Below are 22017 nucleotides of genomic sequence, written 5' to 3'. Positions count from 1 at the left end.
GAAATGTTAATGGGAATGTGATTTACCATGGGAACTTCATTGCATTCTTCTTGTTTTAGAGAACACTGAAAGGAACCCAACTTTGGCCAGATAAAAAGAATAGTGAGGTCTCACAGCCAAGAAGCGGTAGCAGCGAAGCTAAATCGAGAGCGCCATATAAATCTTGGCTTTAAAGGGTGCGGCAGCAATGCGCAATTACACACACACACACACACACAAACACACACATGCAAACGCATGCACACATTACAGCTCTGCGGCAACAACTGTTCACAGCTGATATGTTAATGGTTCATGTGAGGCCAGTTTGGTGCCAAGGTTCCCACACCAGGCCCAGTTCTGTTCAAAAGGCATTCATCTCCAAAGAACGGAGAAAAATTACACGTGGAGGTTTGTGCCAGTCCGCATGTACCCATGTATGTGTGTGTGTGTGTGTGTGTGTGTGTGCGTGTGTGTGTGTGTGTGTGTGTGTGTGTATCTGTGTGTTTGTGTGTATCTGTGTGTGTGCGTGTGCGTGCGTGTGCGTGTGTGTGTGTGTGTTCAGTATGTGTGACAGAGAGGGAAAGAATGGGTTGATGACAGCAGGCAGGGAAACGGAAAGAGGGAGCAGTGTAAGTCAGTGTCAAATCCGAGCCGCCATCGTAGCACTATTATGCACTTAGGGCAGGGATGCCATTGGCAAACAGTGACTGAATAGAATTAACTATAGCAATGGAGAGAACAGCAGAATGGAAACAGGTCACCTCAAAGCTGGAGAAGTGTAAAGAAGCAGGTGACGAAGAGGTGAGGAAGAGCAAACCGTTAAGGTGACGATGGAGGATGTCAAGGGTGAGAAATGTGTCATGACGGGGGAGGCCTTTCACTGCAACGCTAACCTGGGACTGCCTCAACCTGCCTGAAGCCTTTCAAGACGATGGTGTGTTAACACTATATATTTGGAAAAGTTCTCGAAAAAAGCCGCCATATTGTCTGTCATTGTTTGGGTGTAAAGTCTTTTAGAGTTACATACGGTGTTCATTCTTATTGATTCTGCAGCCAAGTGTATGTTTAACACATATTTGAAATTAATTACGGCATATATTTTGTTTGTTCAAGGACATATCTAAGATGCAATGCAAAATGTATGTTGTCGGCATGTTAGCTGAATATAATTGAAATCAATAATCAAAACATTTTGTTTTTGAGCCTTGTAGTAACTACTGCTTAAAAAACAGACATACGCATTTTCACATTGTTTTGTATATGACAAGAAATTATTTGAAGGGAATGGCATCAGTAAAACTCAACATCGAGGTTGCGCCCGTTTGTATACTGAAAAGGCAGCGATTTATTGTTGGAAAATCGTGACCGACCAATATTTTGCTCTGGTCCACTTGCATCGCTAAATATTAATTTACAAAGTAATAAGGATTTTGTTCACATACATGCTATGACAAATAGGATTTTTTTCTTCTGATCTGTAAAGAAAAAAGTGTTTTTCGATATTTCTACGGAAAGTGTCTTCGGTATCATGAGAAATATACAAATATACCAAAACAAAATGAAGCAAGATTTGATTTGACTGATGATTGTCATTTGCTTTTTCAATTTGCAAAGTGAAAATTTTCAATTCCAAAATCTAATTATATTTGAAGGCTTTATCCATCCAGCCCTATTGATGTATATGTACGTATATCCAAATCTCCAGCATAAATACAAATTGTATAAAGTAGAAATGCTCTGTATTGTTCATGTCAATTAAAACAATTCTTTTATATATATTTTTAAAGAAAACTTTATCGATAGTGAATGATTAAAAAAAATTCCATCATTCACAATATACATTAATTATTAACGTTTGTTAGAAACTGTAGTTTAAGAATGTGGTAAGAAAACAGAACATTTGATCTTTTTTTTTTTTTTTTTTTTAGCCATTCCCCTACGGTTTTGCCCTCATTCCCCAGCTCAGCCAGCACGTGCTCACATGCTATCTGCAGGCCAAGGCCAAACACCCGCAGGGAGCGACGCCATCCTTCTTTACACATTGTGCTGCTTCTTACCACCTCCCACTTAACCCTCACCACAGTCATAAATATGCTTCCTGCTGCCCGGAGACCAAACAAATAAGCTGATGTCGTTAGGAAACGCAAATAAATGTTGAGTTGCAAAGCAAAAAATTGGACGGACGCAGAAGCCGACAGCTGAAGGGATGCTGGCGATTCACCAACACAATTTCACACACACACGCACTTGAGTCTGCGGCAGAGCGAGGTGTCAGAGCCCGTTAGAGGCCTTTGGCTGGACGCAACTAAAGAACAAGCTGGACAAAAGCGTTGCCTGTCTCCCCTCATTAAGTGATTTAGGATCCCATGTTCCCCCTACTCCTTTCATCGCCATCCAAAGTGAACACACTTAAAAAGCTCAAGAAGAATGCCAGGGCCCGCTGACATGAATGGGGTGAAGAGGGGCAGGAAAGCCAAGTTCATGGCAGAGGACCAGGGTATAAATTTGAGCTACGCTGGCCATGCCTATAAGCCAGCATTCAGATTAAGGGGGTTGGGTGGGGCGGGAGTGCTTTAACTTGAATAAACTTGGGTACGCTCGAGGCTCGGCCCTCGGGTGGGAAACAGCAGCCACTTAATCCATTAACAGTTCTTCCGCCACAGAAGAAGCCACCATTTCCCATGAACGGCTAGTTGAAGTGAAATGTGCCATTTTGATGCTACAGACTAAGTGGGACATGATGGAAAGATGAAGGGGTGGGGGGGGGCGTGATGGAATATGAGGGAGAGCTCCAAAATCAACCTCTTGAAAGCCTGAACTTGGTCAAGCCGTTTCAGGCTCGAGGTGTTCAAGTGGACTATTGTATAGTTTGGAGGATTTGCAATCCAAACACACAGGATGGAGTCTGTTTTTATATTTGTAAACATTTCTACCTCAAAGCTCACTTATTTCTTTATTTAGCCTCATTATATTTAATTAAAACAATCTACTATGAATGTTCGTTTCTCAAAATTCATCTGTATGATTGAGACAAAATAATTGATACATCAAAACAAAAACTTTCTAGAAATGGAAGACCAAATCCTGAAATAGGACAGCAGTACTGCTCTGCATGTTGTGAGTTTTTATTTTTTATCTAAGTGCCTCATAAAAGTTTCTGTTTGATTGTTTGGCGACGACAGGCTCAGGAGGAGACTCCCTCGTCTCAATCCAAACAGCCACTTTAATCCGTGCACTGCAGCATTTTTTTTTCAATATAATAAAATTGTTCATGACTTAATAACAGCAACTTTCCTTTTGATAAGAGACTGCAGTGGTGCGATGAGATGAAACACACACCACAGCAAAACTACATAGGCATACACACTATATCAAAGGATAAGGAGACCCAAATGGTTTGTCTGGGTCATTATGTCATGGGTGAGCCTTTAGATCATAAGAAGCAGTCATCTGTAGCTGAACATGCGTTTGAGGACATATGTGACATTTGGGAAACCTCTAATTTGGACTTTTCTTGATATAGCTCGGTGCTGCATCAAACCAAACACTGCATGGACGGATTCTTTAAAGTGCCATTAGAAGGAGGCCTAATTGGAGACTGTGCGTGTTTGGAGGTGTGCGGAACATGCATAATCTAGACATGGAGAAAAGAAAAGCTCCCTTTAGGAGCCAAAGTCCAATTAGTGTGGTAAAAAAGGTGGAAGCCAAAAATTTGTTTACAACAAGGCTGTTTTTTTTCTACTCTATATGAGACGGAGGGAACCCAGTTGGAGACAACAGAGTGGGTGTGGCTACGCCCTGCAAACCGCAGGGCCTTTGACATTACACTGCACAAACCACGAGGTCAGAGGAAGGTTGTTTCTTCCGAGGTACAAAGGGGTGATTTTTCACCCACTCCATGAGAACAGCGACAAATAATGAACTCTCGAGACTGCTGCCATCACGTTCGGATTCACACGCGTCAACTCCATTTTGGAGCGGAACAAAAGGGCAGTAGACCAAATATTGGTGGGGAGGGCACGGCATGCACTAGACATGCCATGCCGGGTGAGTCTGACAAATTTTAATGCATTTCCACTTAATGTAATATTATAATATTTATCGTCAGACAACCGACTGAGGTGAAGACGTGACAATTTGACAGCAGCATTAGCGATACAAATAAAACCACAGGTTTGCACAATTGTTTGACTCTAAATATTCATAGTGACCGTGACGGCGACTCTTGACCAATACGGGGTCACTGCATTGCTCACAAAATACAAGATGGAAGACGACAGCTCATGCTTGAAAGTAAATGTAGCAGAAAATTTGTGAGGCTTAGAATAGTTTGGGTTTTACATTTTTTTGCTTACACTTTCATAAAAATGTATTTTAAAACATTTATTTTAAAAATCTGTGTTCTAATTTTGAGCTAATTTTTGTCATATAAATTGATTCAAAAATTGTATTCAAACTGAATATCGAATCATAATTACAGTATACGTATATATTATTTCCATCGAACATGTTTTGTTTTCGTCACATTTTTTAGGATGACGCAAACTTTGAACATGTTTTGTTTCCATCACATTTTTAGGATCACACAAACTTTTTTTTAACTGTTTTTTAAATAATTTTTGAGAAGGTTGGGACTGGATAAAGGTACGGATTCTTTTTGTTTTTTCTCTTGGTAATATAAACATATCTTTAGATTTTCTGTAACACTTGGCATTTGTTGACAAAATTCAAACGCACAAATGAATGAATTGAGTGTGGATACCTTTTAGAATTGTTTGGCCTTAAAAGTTTGTGATCTCACTGACATCTATTCTAAACGAGCCAAAGAAATAAATAGTACAACACAGAAGGAAGGAATAACTCTCTCTCGCGAGCTTATATATACTAAATATCACTAGATACGCCTTTTTCCCCTCAGTCGACTGCACACATTAATCAGAGGGACAAAAATGTTTTGTTCTTAAGAAATGCCAGACTAAATCCTTCTGCATTCCAGGTACAGGCCGTCACCACCCTCCTTTCTCATCGTCTGCTGGGCTAAACTAGAAAAGCATTTTGGACTGTCCAGACAGCTCAAGCTACACTTACTATGACATGAAAAGCCGTGCTTAATTCAGACTGTCTCATGGCTGATTAATCATAATTTATGATCAAATAGATGACTTACAGGATCAACATATGCCACCCTGCTCACAAGTCCATGTGTTTTTTTTCTCTGTGCATAGGCACCAATTGCTTGTTTGTGTAACACTGTCTCCCCAAAGTCTGTAAAACCAACAAAATCAGTGTGCCGACACCAAAATATGCACATTAGTGCCCTCTTTTAGATTTGCAGCCTTAAATAGCACTTTTCTTCTTCCTACACAATTTGAAGCAGAAATAATTAAAATGCCACACAATAAGATCAAACATTACTGATTAACCTAGCTAATTTAAAAAAAAAAAAAAAAAAAACATTAAAAAAAAGTCAAAATTCTGGGGCAGAACTGATCCTTTGTGTCATTAGGCAGCGGTTAAACCTTATAATAAAGGTTTAGTTCTTGTATGTCGCACACATGGACAAGTGAGAATTGGCAGCTGAACAGTCGGGGGTTAAGGATTTTTATTTTTTTTTTGCTCCATAGCAGAGAATTCTCAGACAGTATTAATCACCATGTCCTATCTAATGGCAGCGTCAGCAGCAGTCAGCATCTGGATGACAGACAAGGAGAATGGAGTACATGTACGACACATCAGAAAACTATTAAAACGTATTTTATTTGTTTTTATTTCAGACCTAAACTGGACTCATTTTCTGGATTTGTGTTGATTTCATAACTTGATGACCACAAAATATTTTTCCATGTACAGTATTGTATATCTTTCCATATGTTTATTGTTGTATTTGATACCACCCAAATAAAAACAATATATATTCATCTGTTTTTGTTAATTATGTTAAATTATATGCAGTAATAGATAGATCCCCGATTTTGGGGTTTTGCTATAACCTGCTGTGTCTCTGTCTTTAAATGTAGTGAGAATACAGCAAAATATTAATTTACAATGGGGAACAGGTTTTCAGATCGCAATACATATAATCGCAATACATATAATTTTGAAGTCCAATTTAAATATTACAATAAAAAAACTGTTAATGGATTATTTTTTCTTGCTTTTTTCCCCTACTTATTTCTTTGAATGTGTGTCCAAACGTGTTTTTGCCTGCCTATATATCTGTGTTTAATGTCGAGTGTATAAGTGTGCGTGTTTGTGCATGTGTGCGCGTATGCGTAAGCGACAAAGATCACGAACAGATAGGCGGGAATGGTGAGGACTAAGGGAATACCCCCCCCAAAAAAAAATCAAATCAAAAGTAAGGAACTGCAGCTTCTTGTAACCTTCTAAAGTCCTTTGCAGGAGGCGTACACGAATCATACAAATAACAAATTATGGGAAAAGTTGGTGTCTTTTCACTTTCCATCTCCAAGAAAGGATCCAAGGATGAATCCAGTTCCCTTCGGGCAATAGGAATTGTGGGTTATTTCTACCCTGGTGTATCTGGCATAGTTTTGGTGAGCTGTCCTCAACTGGCCAATGGGAGTGCAGCTGCTTCATGGCTCATTGGTTCTTTTAGGGTTGCGAGCTAAATCCTGGTTGGTGACTTTCTGAGATGACGCACCCCTCCTTTGCCTCCTCAAGTGAGGGGAAATGATTTGCACATTAAATCGTTTGATAGTGGAGTTGAGGGACTGTAATAGTTTTTTTTTTTTTGTTGTTTTTTTTTTTTTTTTACACTTTGGAGGCCAGGTGGCAACGACTTTAAATGATGATGATGTAAGGAGTTGTAAATGACTGAAAATGCAATGCTACTTTTCAAAATTTAATGTAGTCTAAAAAAAAAAAACTATTCTAATAATATTTATTTTAATTATAAATAATTTTTGTTTTAGTGGTATGAAAGCGTAACTGTGTTAATCGACCTGAGCACCACGTCTCCCATTATTCTGCTGGGTTGCTGGGCAAACTTTGGAGTGGGCCTGCCTCTCTACAGGAGTGGCTTGGCGTATGGTAAACGTTTGTGACGTCTTAGCTGCCATGTTTTGTGAAGCACCCCCACAACTTAAGCGTATCGTGTGTCAAGACCTCACTTACATTGCTTTCAGAAGGACCATGTGAACTTGAGGAGCGGCCATACGACCACAAGTATCTTTATAGAAGATCAATGTGTCCCCTTTAGTCAAGCCCATAACCGAACAGACTGAAATCATGAAACTGAGGGTAAGTGACAGAAATGGAACCTAAGGCCAGTGACACATGGTGCTATCAAAGCAAGGTCCAAGCATGCAAATGACAGTTTTGCCTGTGACAAGATTTTTTTTTCTATTAAATTCAGTAGCATTTTTTACAAGACTAAAAAGAAAATGTATTTTCCTGAAGATAACAAGTATTAACAAACAAAGTGTAACCAAATCTCTGTAGTAGAGGAAAGCAGTTACGCTGAATGCAACCTGGAAAAATTAGATACAATTTTTAAATTCTTATATTTTATCAATAGGTTAATAATGAGTAAATGTACACAATGATATAGGCACATACATATTGTTTTTAGAATTTGTTAGGCAGAGTACGAAATTTGATCTGTACTAGTTATCACTATTATATTTCAATGACAATCTTAAATAGATGGCCTCCATTGATCCCTCTACCATAAAATATGTTTTGTTTACCAGCAAAATATGTACGATGAAATATAATAAATATAATATACTGAAAATGTAATGTTAAAGAAAATTATTCAGTACTTTTTTTATGTCAAACAAATATATTTAAAATGTTTAAAACACAAATAATATGAGCACACATTTACAATTACATTACTTTGAATAATACTGACATAATATATTTTGTAAATTTTAACAATTGTGTATTTTTTTTATTAATGAATATACACCTTTCCTTAGAAAAAATAATCAAGGACACTAAAAGTTATTTGGCAAGTTTGATGACCATGTTTTTCCAACTTACAAAAGTCCACGTCAACCTTTTTGTCCTCTCTCCTGTGCCAGAATCAGAGACAGAAATATGAGTCGTGAACCATAAAGACTACTGATTGAAACCTAAGCAGCCAGCATACTCAGGAAACAAATAAAACATCTTTATGAGTTTGCTTTTATGACCTTAATAGGTTGAGTCAAGGTCCAGTGACCTCTAAATGCTCTATTGGACAAGTCGTTTTTTTTTTCTCAAAAGACAACAGACACCAGCCACGGTTGATACAAATTCTTTTGCAAGTCTGCACAGTGTCACTGTTTTTTCATGCTGATTACCAGATACTCGCAATAACATGTTAGATGCCCACAAAATGACAATAAATTCATGTAGCAGTATTTAATGTATATTTTACATGCAAAGTCATTAAATGAAAAACGAACAAGAAGCAAGAGTTGAAGTTCCATGTTTTAACAGCAGTAAAGGAAAAAAAGGTGGACATTTCGAATCTTTATGCGCAGCAAAAGTATACAATAGTTTACAGCTGTTTTATTTTTACTATTTGAAAGTTTCATAATTGTAACTTTGAACATTGGTACTCATCAAATTATACATCTAATATATACTTTATTTTGTATTTTCTATTATGGGCATTACTTTTCCTTCATTGATGAGTTGTGAGAAATTGTTTCGTAAATTTCCAAATTTTCAAAAACCTCAATTGAGTACTTCAATCTGATGCAGATTTATACATTTTATTTAGTTCAAAAATATATACAGTGCATTTTGCTTTTAATTTTGAACGTCTTTAGTCATTCATCATTTCATAACAAATAAGAATAAAATCAAAAATAAAATAAGCAAAAATCAACTGCAAATTATTTCTAATTTATTCCCAAAACGTCAGTACTTTATGATCATCTTCCTCCATCTCAATGAGCACTTTCTACATGTAGAACTTTATCTTTTAGTAAACAATTTGTATTTAGAGTAAACAACACACTGGTAACTATTTAACAAGTTATCTGTTCATGTGAGAGGCAGTAATTTGATAAGCGTTATTAAAATGCCGTCTTGCAAGGCCATTTTATTCAAATTAAAATTGCCATGCAGTATCATGCCTTGTTTTATTTTCTAAAAGATGAGTGCTACAAAGAACACGAGTTTTATGTAAATTGAGCAGAAACTGAAACCTGTCTCCTCTGTGGGTATCAGGTTGCTTCTCTGTGACATTGTCTCTTTTGTTACACAGACAATACAGGCTTGTTGAACTATTAGCTTCTCTTTGTGGAAGATGTGATGTCCGTCGTGTCACCACTCACAATGAAAAGCCTTCCTAAGAATTCTCGAAGAGTTCCGAAACCTCCATAATGTCAATTCTGACAAATACGTTTTCTGTTCCAAGTAAAGTGTGAATGAACTTGCATATCAACTCGAAGCTTTCCTGGCACAAATAAGTGGAAATGGAGGCCAACAATATAGTATCTGAGAATGAACGGGTTTGTTGTCCAAGGCCGTAGTACTCCGCTGGAGTAGAGGCCTCTCATTGGTGGAGAACAGGCCACTGTGGTTGGCTAGCGCGAGGACATATTCTGTGTCGACTCAGCGCTGGGACCTGTTCCGCCAGATGCCCTCCTCTCGTCCCCTGCAATGTTTGCAGCCCCACGCACGCGATCCCTCGCTCCGCTTGGCTGCACCCTCTCATCGCATTACTTCTGCTATTCTAACTCCTCCATCAATTATGCACAAGAATAACTCTGGGCCCTGATGGAGCCAAGACATAAAAGGGGATCATGGATGTGAGCGCTCACAGCGTTGGCCCACGTGCTGCCGTTGTACTGATGCCTTGACCACTGATATGAGCGCCAAGGTACCAACTCAAATACTATAGTGGGTGCACCAGGTACCGACCACAGATGGTGCCTAAACACAGGTTGGACAAATGTGCCAATGGGATATTTTCGACTTATTTTCAGATAGCAAGTTGTTGCTTAAAAGATAAAACTGTAGATTTTATGAGACTTCTCATCATGGTGTAAATATTCACCAAAATACATACATAGTTGATAACGCTGACCAATTTTAGGTAGACTTTATCACTAAGTCATTTCAGATTGTATTATTGTTACAATTTTAGCTCAACCGTCTGTTGCCTTTTAGACTGTGGCTGCAATAACTCACGTCAGATGCAGTTCTGACTTTTTACTAATGTTCTTGATGTATGTTTTTCTCACACAAAAAATAAAGTTTATATAAAACGTATTCGTGTCTATAGAATATAATGTAATTTTTATTAAGGTAGTTGGTAAAGTTTCGCATGATGGGCATTAGAATCTGAATAACAACAATAAAAACTTTGAATTTTATATAAAAATCCCAAAAAGATTTGGCAATAAGTGTGGTGAAAGTTTAATTTGGGAATTGCAAAGAAAATCCATAAGAAGACATTACATTAACATCTAAGGGAACATAAATAAAACAAAGTATACAGATAAAATGTACATTGCCAGATTAAGAATTTATATCATTTTTTTAGAAAATTTGAGAATTTAAGTCAACTAAAATTACTTTAAACGTAACATAAAGAGACGTCTCTTTGAAACAATGGTTAAGTGTCAGATCTTAAAATGCTTGTGATTGCCCAACATTCGTAACCTACTTTTTTGTTCTTAGAGACAAAATGGAGTCGAATTCGCAAAATGGCGGCTTCAGCCTCGCGCACCGCCACACAGTGTGAGGGGAAAAAAAGGCAAAGAGGAGAAGTCAGACATGTCGTCACGGAAAGAGATCCAGACAGTCGGAAAGTTTAGCAAATGAACCAGTGCTTAAGTTGATTAGCGATAAAACAGCTATTCAATCCCCAGAATCAAAGTAACAGTTGCGGAAAAGTATTTGTGAAGGGGGGAAAAAAAGGCGACATAATGGCAACGCCATGATTAAAGTCATAGTGGTCATGACCTGGATTTCTCCTGGTTGCGTGTGAAGGTTTGTCCGAGCTTTATCGTAAGATCACAAACAGCCTATTTAATATTTCACAAATCCCAAAGCACCAAGTGAGCAGAAATCCTGCAGGAGCAAACATTCAACGGGTCGCAGAGTCACACGAAAGGTTCAACAAAGTCAGACCGAGTTCACCATAAACGGCCACTGACAAATTGACGGCATTTGTGAATTTCTAACCACTCTCTATATTCAATTATACTGTGCAATACAACAAAAACAATCAGCACTCGTATATTTCCTAAAGAAAGGTCAATTCAGGGATGTTGCGATACATCGTAATGGTTGAAAACGCACCATGGTGACATGATTGATTCAGTCAAGCTTGCCGAGAGACACAAAAGCCTTCAAGGTTTGTTGCCATTCAAACTATTATTACCCTAATGAGGATTATTTTTCCCATATCAGTCGGCTAAATTGCAGCTACCTATTAACCCAACTGATGTATTCAGTGAAAGGGTTATTTTATTAACTCACCAACTATAAAATTAGATGGCCCTGTATTTTTAATCTAATCCAGATGTATTAAAATTTTCTCTAACAAAGACTGCCAGTATTTTATGATGTTATAAACCATGAGTCTGGAACAACATTCTGAATTGATAATATGACTCTCAAGTTTGACACAGAAAGGAATTCATTTAATTAAATTTAACAGTATAATGGTATTAGTTTGAAACAGTGTAGAATTGTAGGCACAATCATTCGACTTTCATTCTAGAACTACAAAAACTACAACGCAAAAGTTTTGGCAATCTCACTTTGAATTGACATTGTGGTAGACAAACGGCATTCCTTAACATTCCAGCTAATGCTAATATTTTGCAATTTCAAGAACAGAAGGTGAGGGTGAGTCCCAGCAGTCACCTCGCTCTCCGCCATATAGTTCTTCCCTGCAAAGTGCAGCATACTTGTGCAAACTGTTAGCAGCTTAGTGGCTCTTTAGGAGCATCTTGGAAGCAGTTTTTAGGAGCTTTACTGCAGTCATTAGGAGGTAAGACTGATTAATGTGAATGGTCAGGCAGGACCTGGCTTTCTGAAGGAGGAACACGGAGGGGTGAAGGGTCCCACAGGAAGTGTTTTGTGTCCGGGCACAAAAGGAGGGCTGACCTCTTAAGCCCCTTAGAGCCTCTTTGCTAATACCCTCACCGGTGCCTACAAAGACACAGGGGATGCCATTTCACCACTCACATTTAAACAGCATTCACAAAAAGCCTCACCGAGATTCGAACAGCAGAAAAGTGAATCTCTGTGCAGCGGAGTGAAACTGAGATTAGGCCTGAAGAGTCTCCCGCTAATCCATTGACTGGGGCGCATATCAAGCAGAAGAAAGCTAAAGTCACACAATATCTTATCACAACACAGAGGGGGACTTATGAGACCTTTTTGGTAGCATAACAAATCTTCTATTTAAAATAAAGCGGAGATCAAGGAGGTGTTTTTTTTTTTTTTTTTCAACTTTGTGTCTGGATGTATCATAGTCAAAAGAATAATTGCTAAAAAAAAAAAAAAACACATTTGTGTTGCAACACAATGGACAACTGCTATAGAAAATGACTTGATGGATAAAATGCCGGTTTTCTTTTTTTTCTGAATATTACTCAATTTTTTAATCACACATAAAACTTTAGGATTCCAGGTGTAGATACAAATGGTTTTGGATCTTGACTGGGTACAATTGTTGCTGTTTTTTTAAATAAGCTAAAGCACTGAAGGAATTAATGGATCACACTTGTTTGTATTTTTCTTTAATTTAAATTAATCCCTGCTAATGTTGCTGCAGTTAGTTTTGTCAATCCAGTCGCAATAAAATCAGAAATATTTTCATTATGTTACTTTACCGAAAATATTTCCTTTCTTACATTCCTAACAGTAAGGATGGGTGAGTTCCAACTCCAGGAATCGGTATTGGTGCGCATACCAGCCTTATTTCACGGTATCAGGACTTCTACCTTTGAGGAAAAATGCTGTATTGGGATATAAAGGTCTTTTTAAAAAAAATATTTGTCATTGTTTCCCGGGCAAATTTTATGTATCAAAGGTACTAGTGGTATTGGTTCTTGGTATCGGTATCAGCGATTACTGAAAAAACTAGTCCTCATACTCATATTGAACATCCCTACAAATCAGTGAATACAGGACCGGTGTACGAATTAACAAAAAGTCCAGAGAGTACAATGAGACAATCTGATTTTGCAGGAAACTGCTGCTCAACGTCTGTCATGAAGTAAGAATTTGTCTTCTGTAAGTGCGCTGAAAGCACAGCAGACCTTAAGTGGAGCATTCACACATGAGAAAAGGTCAAACAATTTCACACATTCGACCACTACCTACTGTGATGTCATGTTTAATTTCATGGTAAATACTGTATTATACTTTTCATGCATCCTCTATTTTTCTTTTAGAAAGACTGTACTTTTTGACGGTTTCTATGACTTATTTTACAATTGACGAATAATACAAAAAAGCTAGCAGACTTTGTTTAAACGAACGGCTAGAATAGAAGCTTAATGTTTTATTGGATGATCATGAATGGATAATAAAAAAAAACAAAAAAAACAAGATAGAGAAGCTTGCCAGGTTACAATATAGTTCTACTTGCTGTGAAGGAGACCAGAAAGTGCTATTGTGGTAAGCTAGTAGTTTTGCCACACATAATAGTAACTTCTCGTCACTAGTGGCTGTCAATCAAAGCTGGGCCGCCTGAGGGCCTCGCCTTATTAGTCACAGCGTAAAAAAAGAGAGGCTGGGGTCGCTCCTCTCTGCAGGCAGGGTCATCGAGAGCATGAGGAATGACGGGCGGCTCCACAGGACCATTGATACCCGCTCCGCAAAGAGTTACAAATCAGAAACTCCGAATACAATAGAAACTCTAAGTCTAACTCATCTGGTGGGTAATACTCTTGTAGGAGGGCACTGAGGTTAGCCGCACAAAGTTGTAAGAAGATCATTTGAATTTGTAATTGTGCTATATAAGGCAATATTTCAAGATAAATTACAACTTCGTTAGAGGAAACGGGGCTTGTTTGAGGTGGGGCTATCATGGACTTGTACTTGGACTATGTTTTGTCTGGACTCTAATTCTATAAGAAATGTATTTAAATACATGATAGAAACTGAGTTTCAATTTGATTCATAGGCGGCTTATTGCAGCCTATTCAAATGAGGTCCATGAGGAGAAATCCTTCCCTGTGTGAGATGTGATACTCTTTCATTTGGGACCTAAAAGACTGCAGCACAGCGAGGGGCATTACTGGTTCTGCACTAAGTTAATAAAACGGAAGATAAACCCCAGATAAAAAACCTTTATCCTTTTGACCTGCACTTATTGATACTTTCTAAACCTCCTGGGCAGGAAATCACATTCATTCAGATCTCTTTGATCCTCCTTGTGAGATTGACACTTCCTCTCTGCGGACACGCTGGTTCTGACCACACCCTGTGACTTGCAGGCCTGTCGCGTAGCCTCTGGCCTCTCTCCTCCAAGGAGGCTCCTCTCACCCCCATGACTGTGTTATCCTGTTGTTAGAATTTCCCTTCTCTACCTTGGAGAACGCATTGACACCTTCTCTGTCTCCTCCTTCTCTCCGTCTGTCTTCCTGCTACAGGCTTCCGAGACAACAATAGCGGTCTTTCAAGCAAACTGTGCTGGCGCTGGGAGAGAGATTCGGTCTGAGACCCAGTCAATATTTGGAAGTGGTTGCCTTTTTGTGTCCGTTTTTAATCCAAGCGGAACCGAGCGGCAGGGAGCCGGGGAAAGGCTGAGAGGGGGAACGTGAGGGTAAACACTTGACACAATGCAAACGGGCCAACTCACAATACCACTGGGAAACTATCACAATATCACTCTGTCAGCCAGTAAAAAGTGGAGTATTGTTCTTTTAAGTGAAGATTAAAAAGAGAAAACAAATAGCGGAGGTCATTGCGCGATGGAGAGGAAAAGTGGCCGAGTGTCATATTGAGGTGTTCTCATGGCGGGGGTATTAGCTCCAACACAAACAAACACAAACCTCGAGTACGCACTGAGAGTGACAGCGGGAGTAAACAGTGCATGATCAGAGATCATTTAGGTCAATAAGAGCACTGATCAAACATGAAAACAGGCCACTGAAAAGATTCTTTGATTACAGGATCTTGCATCTGCTGCAGAAAGCTTTGCATGACTATTGTCACGGATTAAGGAAACCCCCTGGGGTGACGGTGCTCCCACAGAATGCTGGGATACCTTCTCTCCCCAGCTGTCAGCTTGTTAGTCCCACCCAATGAGCTTCTTTGATGAGGACCGGTATCAGTTTCCATAGCGTCGGAGACACAAACAGCTTGAGAGATTAGGAACGGAACCCGGCCCCGAATTCTCCCGGTGATCCCACCTATCAGCAACAAATAAACACCTTAGGCCACATCAACGCCTGCGTGCACACCATATGGACCCGAGTGGGTTTTAATGAAGCAGCTAAATAGCGGGTGAGCAGGGAATTCGGTAATAGCTCCTTGTCAGAGTAGCGGTAAATACCCAACTCGAACAATTTCTTCCATCGTTTGGTTACCGAAACAGACGGCGAAGCCGACAAGGAACATCTGCGGCTCGTTTTTCTTACATGAACGTTCCCGCCACAAAATGCAACACTTTTTATTTCCATTGCTTTGATTGAGATGTTTATGTCTTTGTACCACTTTCTGCTGGGCCATTAATATAATGTTTGGCACTTACACCGAATGAATGGTGGATGAACGCGAGCAAAACGTGCTTTGTAGGTCAGATATCAAAGACAGGTTTTGATTCCTCTCAACGTTCTGATCTACAAAGACGTGATTACAAAATAGTTAGAGACGGGAGTAACAAATGAGTTATCTTGTCATTTATGAAATATGTTGAATGGATTTTAATGAAGATTTCTGATTTTTGTCATCTGTCAAAAACTAGCTCCTTGTTTCAGAAAGGTTTAGAAAATAATGTCAATTAGGCGATAATATTTATTGACAAATGAATATGTCATCAGCCGGAATACTAAAAATTGAATTCCATTAACGCATGGATGGATTCGTTCTGACATTGTTTTCATTCATTTTTCCCTAACTGCAACTTGGTTTGTGACAGTAATTGGAAGGTAGCTCAAACACGTTTATACGACGTAGAAATCTGAACAACGAAATCAAATAAAAATTATGGAAATAATGAAATAAAACATTTTAGATAAAATATAACATTTTTCTTTGGGTACTAATAGCATATTTATTTGCTCATAAAATGCCATATGAACTGTAAGCAACACTCATCGTTCGAAAAGTGCGTTTTTATCCGAGAGCTTTTCACGTCGTACCACATTCCTAAAATTTCCGCACAAGAACCATCTCTAGATTTTCAAAATCTGCATAGCAACTACAGTTGAAGCGCAGCATACGGTGCATACGACATCCCTTGAGTGGCAGCTCAACTCTGGCGGGAGCAAACAATGTTAACCACTTCTAAATCACGTTTTCTTGTCATATTTGGGATATTTGGCATCGAAAAACATAAAAAGTTACATCGCTTATTTCTCATGAGTTTCTTTCTAAGAAAAATCCCAGACACTGAGAGTTCTGCACAGCATTGAGTTTTATGAGCTCCGCCGTCATTGTGGAAGCTTTTCAAACACTGGGCAAAGCTGAATCATCCTCGGGTTGTAAATCCCTCCTCCAGCCCGCTGAGTCTTGCTGTCTGAGTCTTATCAGCAGCATGCATCAGCAGAGGGAAAGAAGTTTCCCACATATCAAAGCATGACAAACCCAAATGCATGAATCCAAATTACAATGAGGTTTGTTTATTGCCCCCTTTGAAACAATGTAAACTAAAAAAAAAAAGGTATTTCCATATTTCACGACTCACTTCCTATTTCAATTCCAGAGCTCCTGTTGGGAATTTCATGAATGGCTGAGTATGGACTGCTGCTTTGGATGCCGTTTCTCCTCATTTTGGACAAATGTGTGACAGAGATAGCAGAAGAAGGGGGTACAAAAGCTAATCTAGAAGTTGGGACTCAAACACAGCAGGTCTTCAGAATTCCAACAGCGGTTGTGGTTACATTAAGCAGCAGGGTTACGGGCAACACATGTATGCACGGAATACTGAAGGTCAGACGGGAACCGGGTTTTTAGAATGACCCTTGCCTACATTATGCAGTTCGCGTCATCTTTAGATTAGAGTCATGAATGAGAAAGGGACACAGTCACTTAGAGTTACTCATTTATTTAGCTGCTTTTCTAACGAGACAAAGCCCAGGCGGGGTGCCGTGCCAAAACCGTCGCTAGGGCCCCCTCCATAGTTGGCGGTTCTGCCCCGGTTTTGACCCTGACAACGGGTCCCCTTCGCGCTGCTTAACCTGGAACTCGCCTAGTTACGACCAAGCGTGTGACCTCAGCATGTGTGGATCTCTCACAAGACCCAACATCATGCTGCGTCTTGGCTGCTGCTAAAATACCCCTGTATGCCCCCTTTATTGTCTGCCCCAGCTTGAGCCGGGTGGAGGGGGTAAAGGCGGTATGGGCCTGGGAGCCAAGAAACCAGACTTGGGAACAGTTTGAAGGCCATGAGAAGGGACGAGAGCCAGAAGCTGTTATCAGCGACAAATATCTGCCTTTTAGTAGCCCACCGACAACCTTGGATCTCACCACAATGTTTGCACTTGTATCTGTCAATGAATGGAGTAATAAGCAAGTTCTTTGCGTTTACTCTTTGGTTAAAAACACACAGCAAAAATCTAATTGCATGTTTTGATGTTGGATCTCATCAAACCCATTTTTTCTTCTCTAGATAGATAGATAGATAGATAGATAGATAGATAGATAGATAGATAGATAGATAGATAGATAGATAGATAGATAGATAGATAGATAGATAGATAGATAGATAGATAGATAGATAGATAGATATTTTAAAAAATGCCTGCACTGCTTTGCCCTTCTTTCAACAGACACCCCTAAAGAAAAATCAAGCAAAATACAAAAACCTTGTCTAATCAGTGACATCAGAGTAGACCTAATTTATCCGATTACTTAGGTACGTTTTACGCACAGTGCGCGTATTTGATTTTCAAATGAGAAGCGGCGCAACGCAGAATATTAAATGTGTAATGGTGCGTAAAGGCGCAGTGTGAACAAAGTATTACGAGTCCGTTGTTAATAATATACACACTTTTCAAGGAGAATGTTGATTGGGAAATACGATTCATCATACAAGTTGGGGGGCAAGATCGTGATTTCAAAACTCCGTCATCCAGTTTATGATGATGCGAATGTAAATAAAACTTCAATTGACAGCATATCCGCATTGTTTTGTGTTGTTACGAGTTAGTTTGCTTATGATTCAGCAAAATGTGGAACTTCCATCTTCACTGGGTTCTGTACGTGCAAGGAAAGCCGATGGGCGAGTACTTACTTGGGGTTGGTGCGGTTCCAGAAGACAGCGTAGCGGTCGGATACCACTTTGGAAGCCGGGTCCTGAGCGCACACCCCGACGATGAGGACGAGGAAAAACAGCATTTCCACCTGCGGCATGTTTGCAATGAAGCCAAACCGACGACAGTCCTGGTTTGTTTGATTTAAAATGTTCTGATGGATGCTGTTGCAAGTCAAGTCCGTTTAACACCTAAAGTTAATTCATAAATCTCAGTCTCTCTTATAAAACAGTACTTTGCTCTGTTTTCTTTAGGAAAAACACAAAAAGCTAATTTCACCGGGAAAATCCAGTTGACGTAAACTTGTGCAACTTGCGCTGCAAATGTCCCTGAGAGGAGGCACTCTTGTGAGCGCAAAACTGTGGGCAAAAAAAAAATCACGATAAATGCTCTCCACTTGATAAAGACTGGAAATATAGTCCTTATGCTGCCATTGTCGCTGCAATCTTCTCAGCTGCGGATCTCGAGCCGATATTCCTCACCAAGAAGCCGACGAAAGCAATACAAAAAAGCGGCGAGCGTCTAAACGCGTGGATGCAAATTGGTGAACACGATCGTTCTCAAACACGCAGTAACGTCCACGGACCGCGTCGCACGATTGAGAGCGGGTCAGAAGCAGTGTAAGCAACCAGAGGGAAGTAGACCAAGTGTGCGCTTTGGATCTTGCAGCCATGCTCCCCCGGACCAGCCCCCCCTCCCACCTTCACTTCTCTCCCACCCCCTTCTCTCACGCACTCCCTCTCCCTTCTCGCTGTAGTACCAGCCAGCCGAAGCCTGCTGCAAAAAGTGTCCACATCTCAATGGTTGTGATCAATGGTTCCCCAGTTAGGCTCTCCAAATTGAATTGGAAGGTTTCCAAATGAAAATAATGCGATTTTAAATGATTTAATGTACAGAAAATCCATCAAGCTGTACATGAATGTTATGAAGCATCCCTGGCGATTTTTTGCAGCGTGCACGTTTATATTTGAATGACAGTGGTCTCACTTACAAGAACAACATCCCTTCTACGCGGGGGTGCATCTCAGATTCCCTGACGGATCATCTCGTAAACCTGGAGCCACAACTAGCCTCTTTTGACAGCCTGATCCTCTTTGCACAACAAGAAGGTAAAGTTCTGTTTTTGTTTTCAAAGCTCCTCTGTCTATTTACTTACGTTTCTCTTTTTCACAGGTGCATCTTTTAAAAGGTTCAACAATACCCCTAAAGAACTTTTTTATGTTACATACAGTATGTGCAGTTTTGTTTTCAATCCCGAGCAACGAAACCAAGCACTTCAGAAAAAAACACCAATTTTATATATTTATTGTTTATTCCATTGAGGGTTTATCCTTTTGTCTTCGCTGCATGCAACATATAGCTTCATATGTATGAAAATTGACTGCAGCGCATTTATTTTGCTCCGCGACTCACTGCGCCGCGCAGTGGTGACCATGGAAACAGCATCGCGTACAAGAATCCACAAGTTGCCCTGTGCATAAATTCACTTTCCCAACTGGAATGGATTCTCAGATTTCATTCAACATTTGCTGAATGTAATGATAAATTATGTTTTGTAAAATACATGAAATTGTGAAATACAACAAATTTTGTTGAATTGATATTTACTGACAAAATGCCCAACTTAATTGAAGTCTAAACTGTGTAAAAAATGGATGGATTCCAATTAGTTTGATGGTTAATATAATCCTCAACAGTGCCACTGACAGCTGCTTGTCAGAGGAGCCAACTTCTCTCCCAAAGAGATGATTCATTCAACGTAATATTGGTGACCCTTAATAAATCACATATCCATCTAGTTGACCTCCAGTGTCATTGCATTCAGAAATTATGGGATGACTGACTGCATAAACCAAAATAGATTATGGTGTCACGGCCCTCCCCTGTCTGTTGTGGGAGGTCTGTTGTGGGAGGTTTCCACAACAGGCAGGGGTGGGGCCACCTGAGCGGTGGCACCTGTGCTGTTAAATTGTTTGTGCTGTGCTCATTTATTCTCTCTGCTCTCTCCTCAACAGGTAACACTTTTGGCTTTGTCTTCAGTTTGTCTTGCGTTCCAGTTATCTTTAATTTACTCAATGCAACACCTTCACATCCACCCAGTCATTTGCATTCATGCACTGCATACACCACTAATTCATACTCACACTTGCATACCTTGTATTGAACTATTCTTAGTATTTGTTAAATAAACCATTTTAATTGGCCTGAGCCTTTTGAGTTGTTTTCCCCACAGTTTTATTTGTTGTGACTTGCCATCATCCCAGGCTTGTCACACGTGGGGGCTCGTCCATGATTTGTGTTGGGGAAATTTGGTTTAGCCCAGTGTGGGTTGAGGACTGTGACAAGAAAAAAAATGTGTATTTGCAGAGGCAGTTTGTTGTTTAGCCAATGGTCGTGAGCTTTGTTATCACCAAGCTGCAAAGTGATGAATCATATTTATGCCCATTAAATGTTGGGAATTTGACTGGCTTGTTTTACCCCATCTATGAAGAAACAATCACTATAAATTGTTACACATCTTTGCTTTGTTAACACTCAGAAGGATTGTGAGCCAGGTCTACTTATCCAACATCAATGATACCAACCTCTAAAATTCTCACACACACACACCAAAGTCAAAGTATTCTCAGAAGAAACTGATACTCATAATGAGGATACATATTTTTATGAATGGCTCTCCTCACATAAATACACATCTGACCCTAAATAGGCTGGAATAATTTCAATCACAGAGAAAAAAAAAAAATGCGTAAATGGCCTGAAATCCATCGTGATCATCTCTGTGGGCTTTGTTTACAGTAAATTACACTCCACATCGTGTTTGTTTGGGTGTCGGCCAGTGTGCGTGTGCTTGCAGATGAACGCGTGTCACGTAAATGCATAAATTGAGTACACACAATCGTGCGGCCCTGAGACTTGATGAGTTTGCATGCGTGAATCTTTTGTATGGGAGCGTGTGTTGTGTGCGAACATGGGGCGAATCATCTGGCTGGATATGGCAGACTATTGCATGAGCAATAATCACCTCATCTCCCTTGCTTAAGTGGCTGTCCTACTTCATTTATGCCTGATACACGTCTGTGTTCCCCAAGACAATAGAGTCGTTATAAATTAGGGTCAGTGGGTCTGCCAGCATAAACCACGGCAGCGCATGCCGATGTTTCCCATGGCCTTATGATCGGGGCGTCACACTCACAAGTAGATCTCCAGATGAAGCACATATGACTTGATTTGTAGCAGAGAGGGAAGCCATGAGGCAAGAAAAAATTACTGAGGAATTGTAAAATTCTGAGATAATTGGAAACTGTAAAATACATCAAAGCTACATGCAAATAAGGGAAATCCCTTGTCTCGTCATACGTCGCCTTCAATTGATTTTGACAAACCACTTGCTTGATCAAACTGGCAACCATTTATACCTTTCAATATATAGAAAAGGATTTGGAAGAGAGTAATTACATTTCCAAATGAAAATAAAACATGAAAGATATTTTAAAAATATTAAGTCAAGCGACTGGATTTTTTCTTTCATTTATTGAGTATGCCGACTGAAAGTGTGAAGTTTACGCGTTGTTATATTAATTGGAAGATTATATTTGAAAGTATCAACAATATGATTATGTAGTTTCAC

At 39.5% G+C, this 22017-nt stretch overlaps 1 protein-coding gene across 1 annotated transcript in view; it reads right to left on the bottom strand.

The window, feature by feature from the left end:
• The window catches only part of LOC125979463 (ephrin-A5b), a 58057-nt gene extending 39004 nt beyond the window's left edge, over positions 1-19053 (bottom strand). Inside the window, exon 1 of the mRNA XM_049737699.1 lies at positions 18368-19053. Coding sequence (XP_049593656.1) covers positions 18368-18486 — 119 coding nt within the window. The 5' untranslated portion in view covers positions 18487-19053. The remainder of the gene's footprint in view (positions 1-18367) is intronic.
• Between the last annotated feature and the right edge of the window lie 2964 nt (positions 19054-22017).

This window comes from Syngnathus scovelli, chromosome 13 (assembly GCF_024217435.2).
Source record: "Syngnathus scovelli strain Florida chromosome 13, RoL_Ssco_1.2, whole genome shotgun sequence".
NCBI lineage: Eukaryota > Metazoa > Chordata > Actinopteri > Syngnathiformes > Syngnathidae > Syngnathus > Syngnathus scovelli.
The sequence above is the reverse complement of the archived record's forward strand: the minus strand, read 5'-3'. Positions and strand labels throughout refer to the sequence as shown.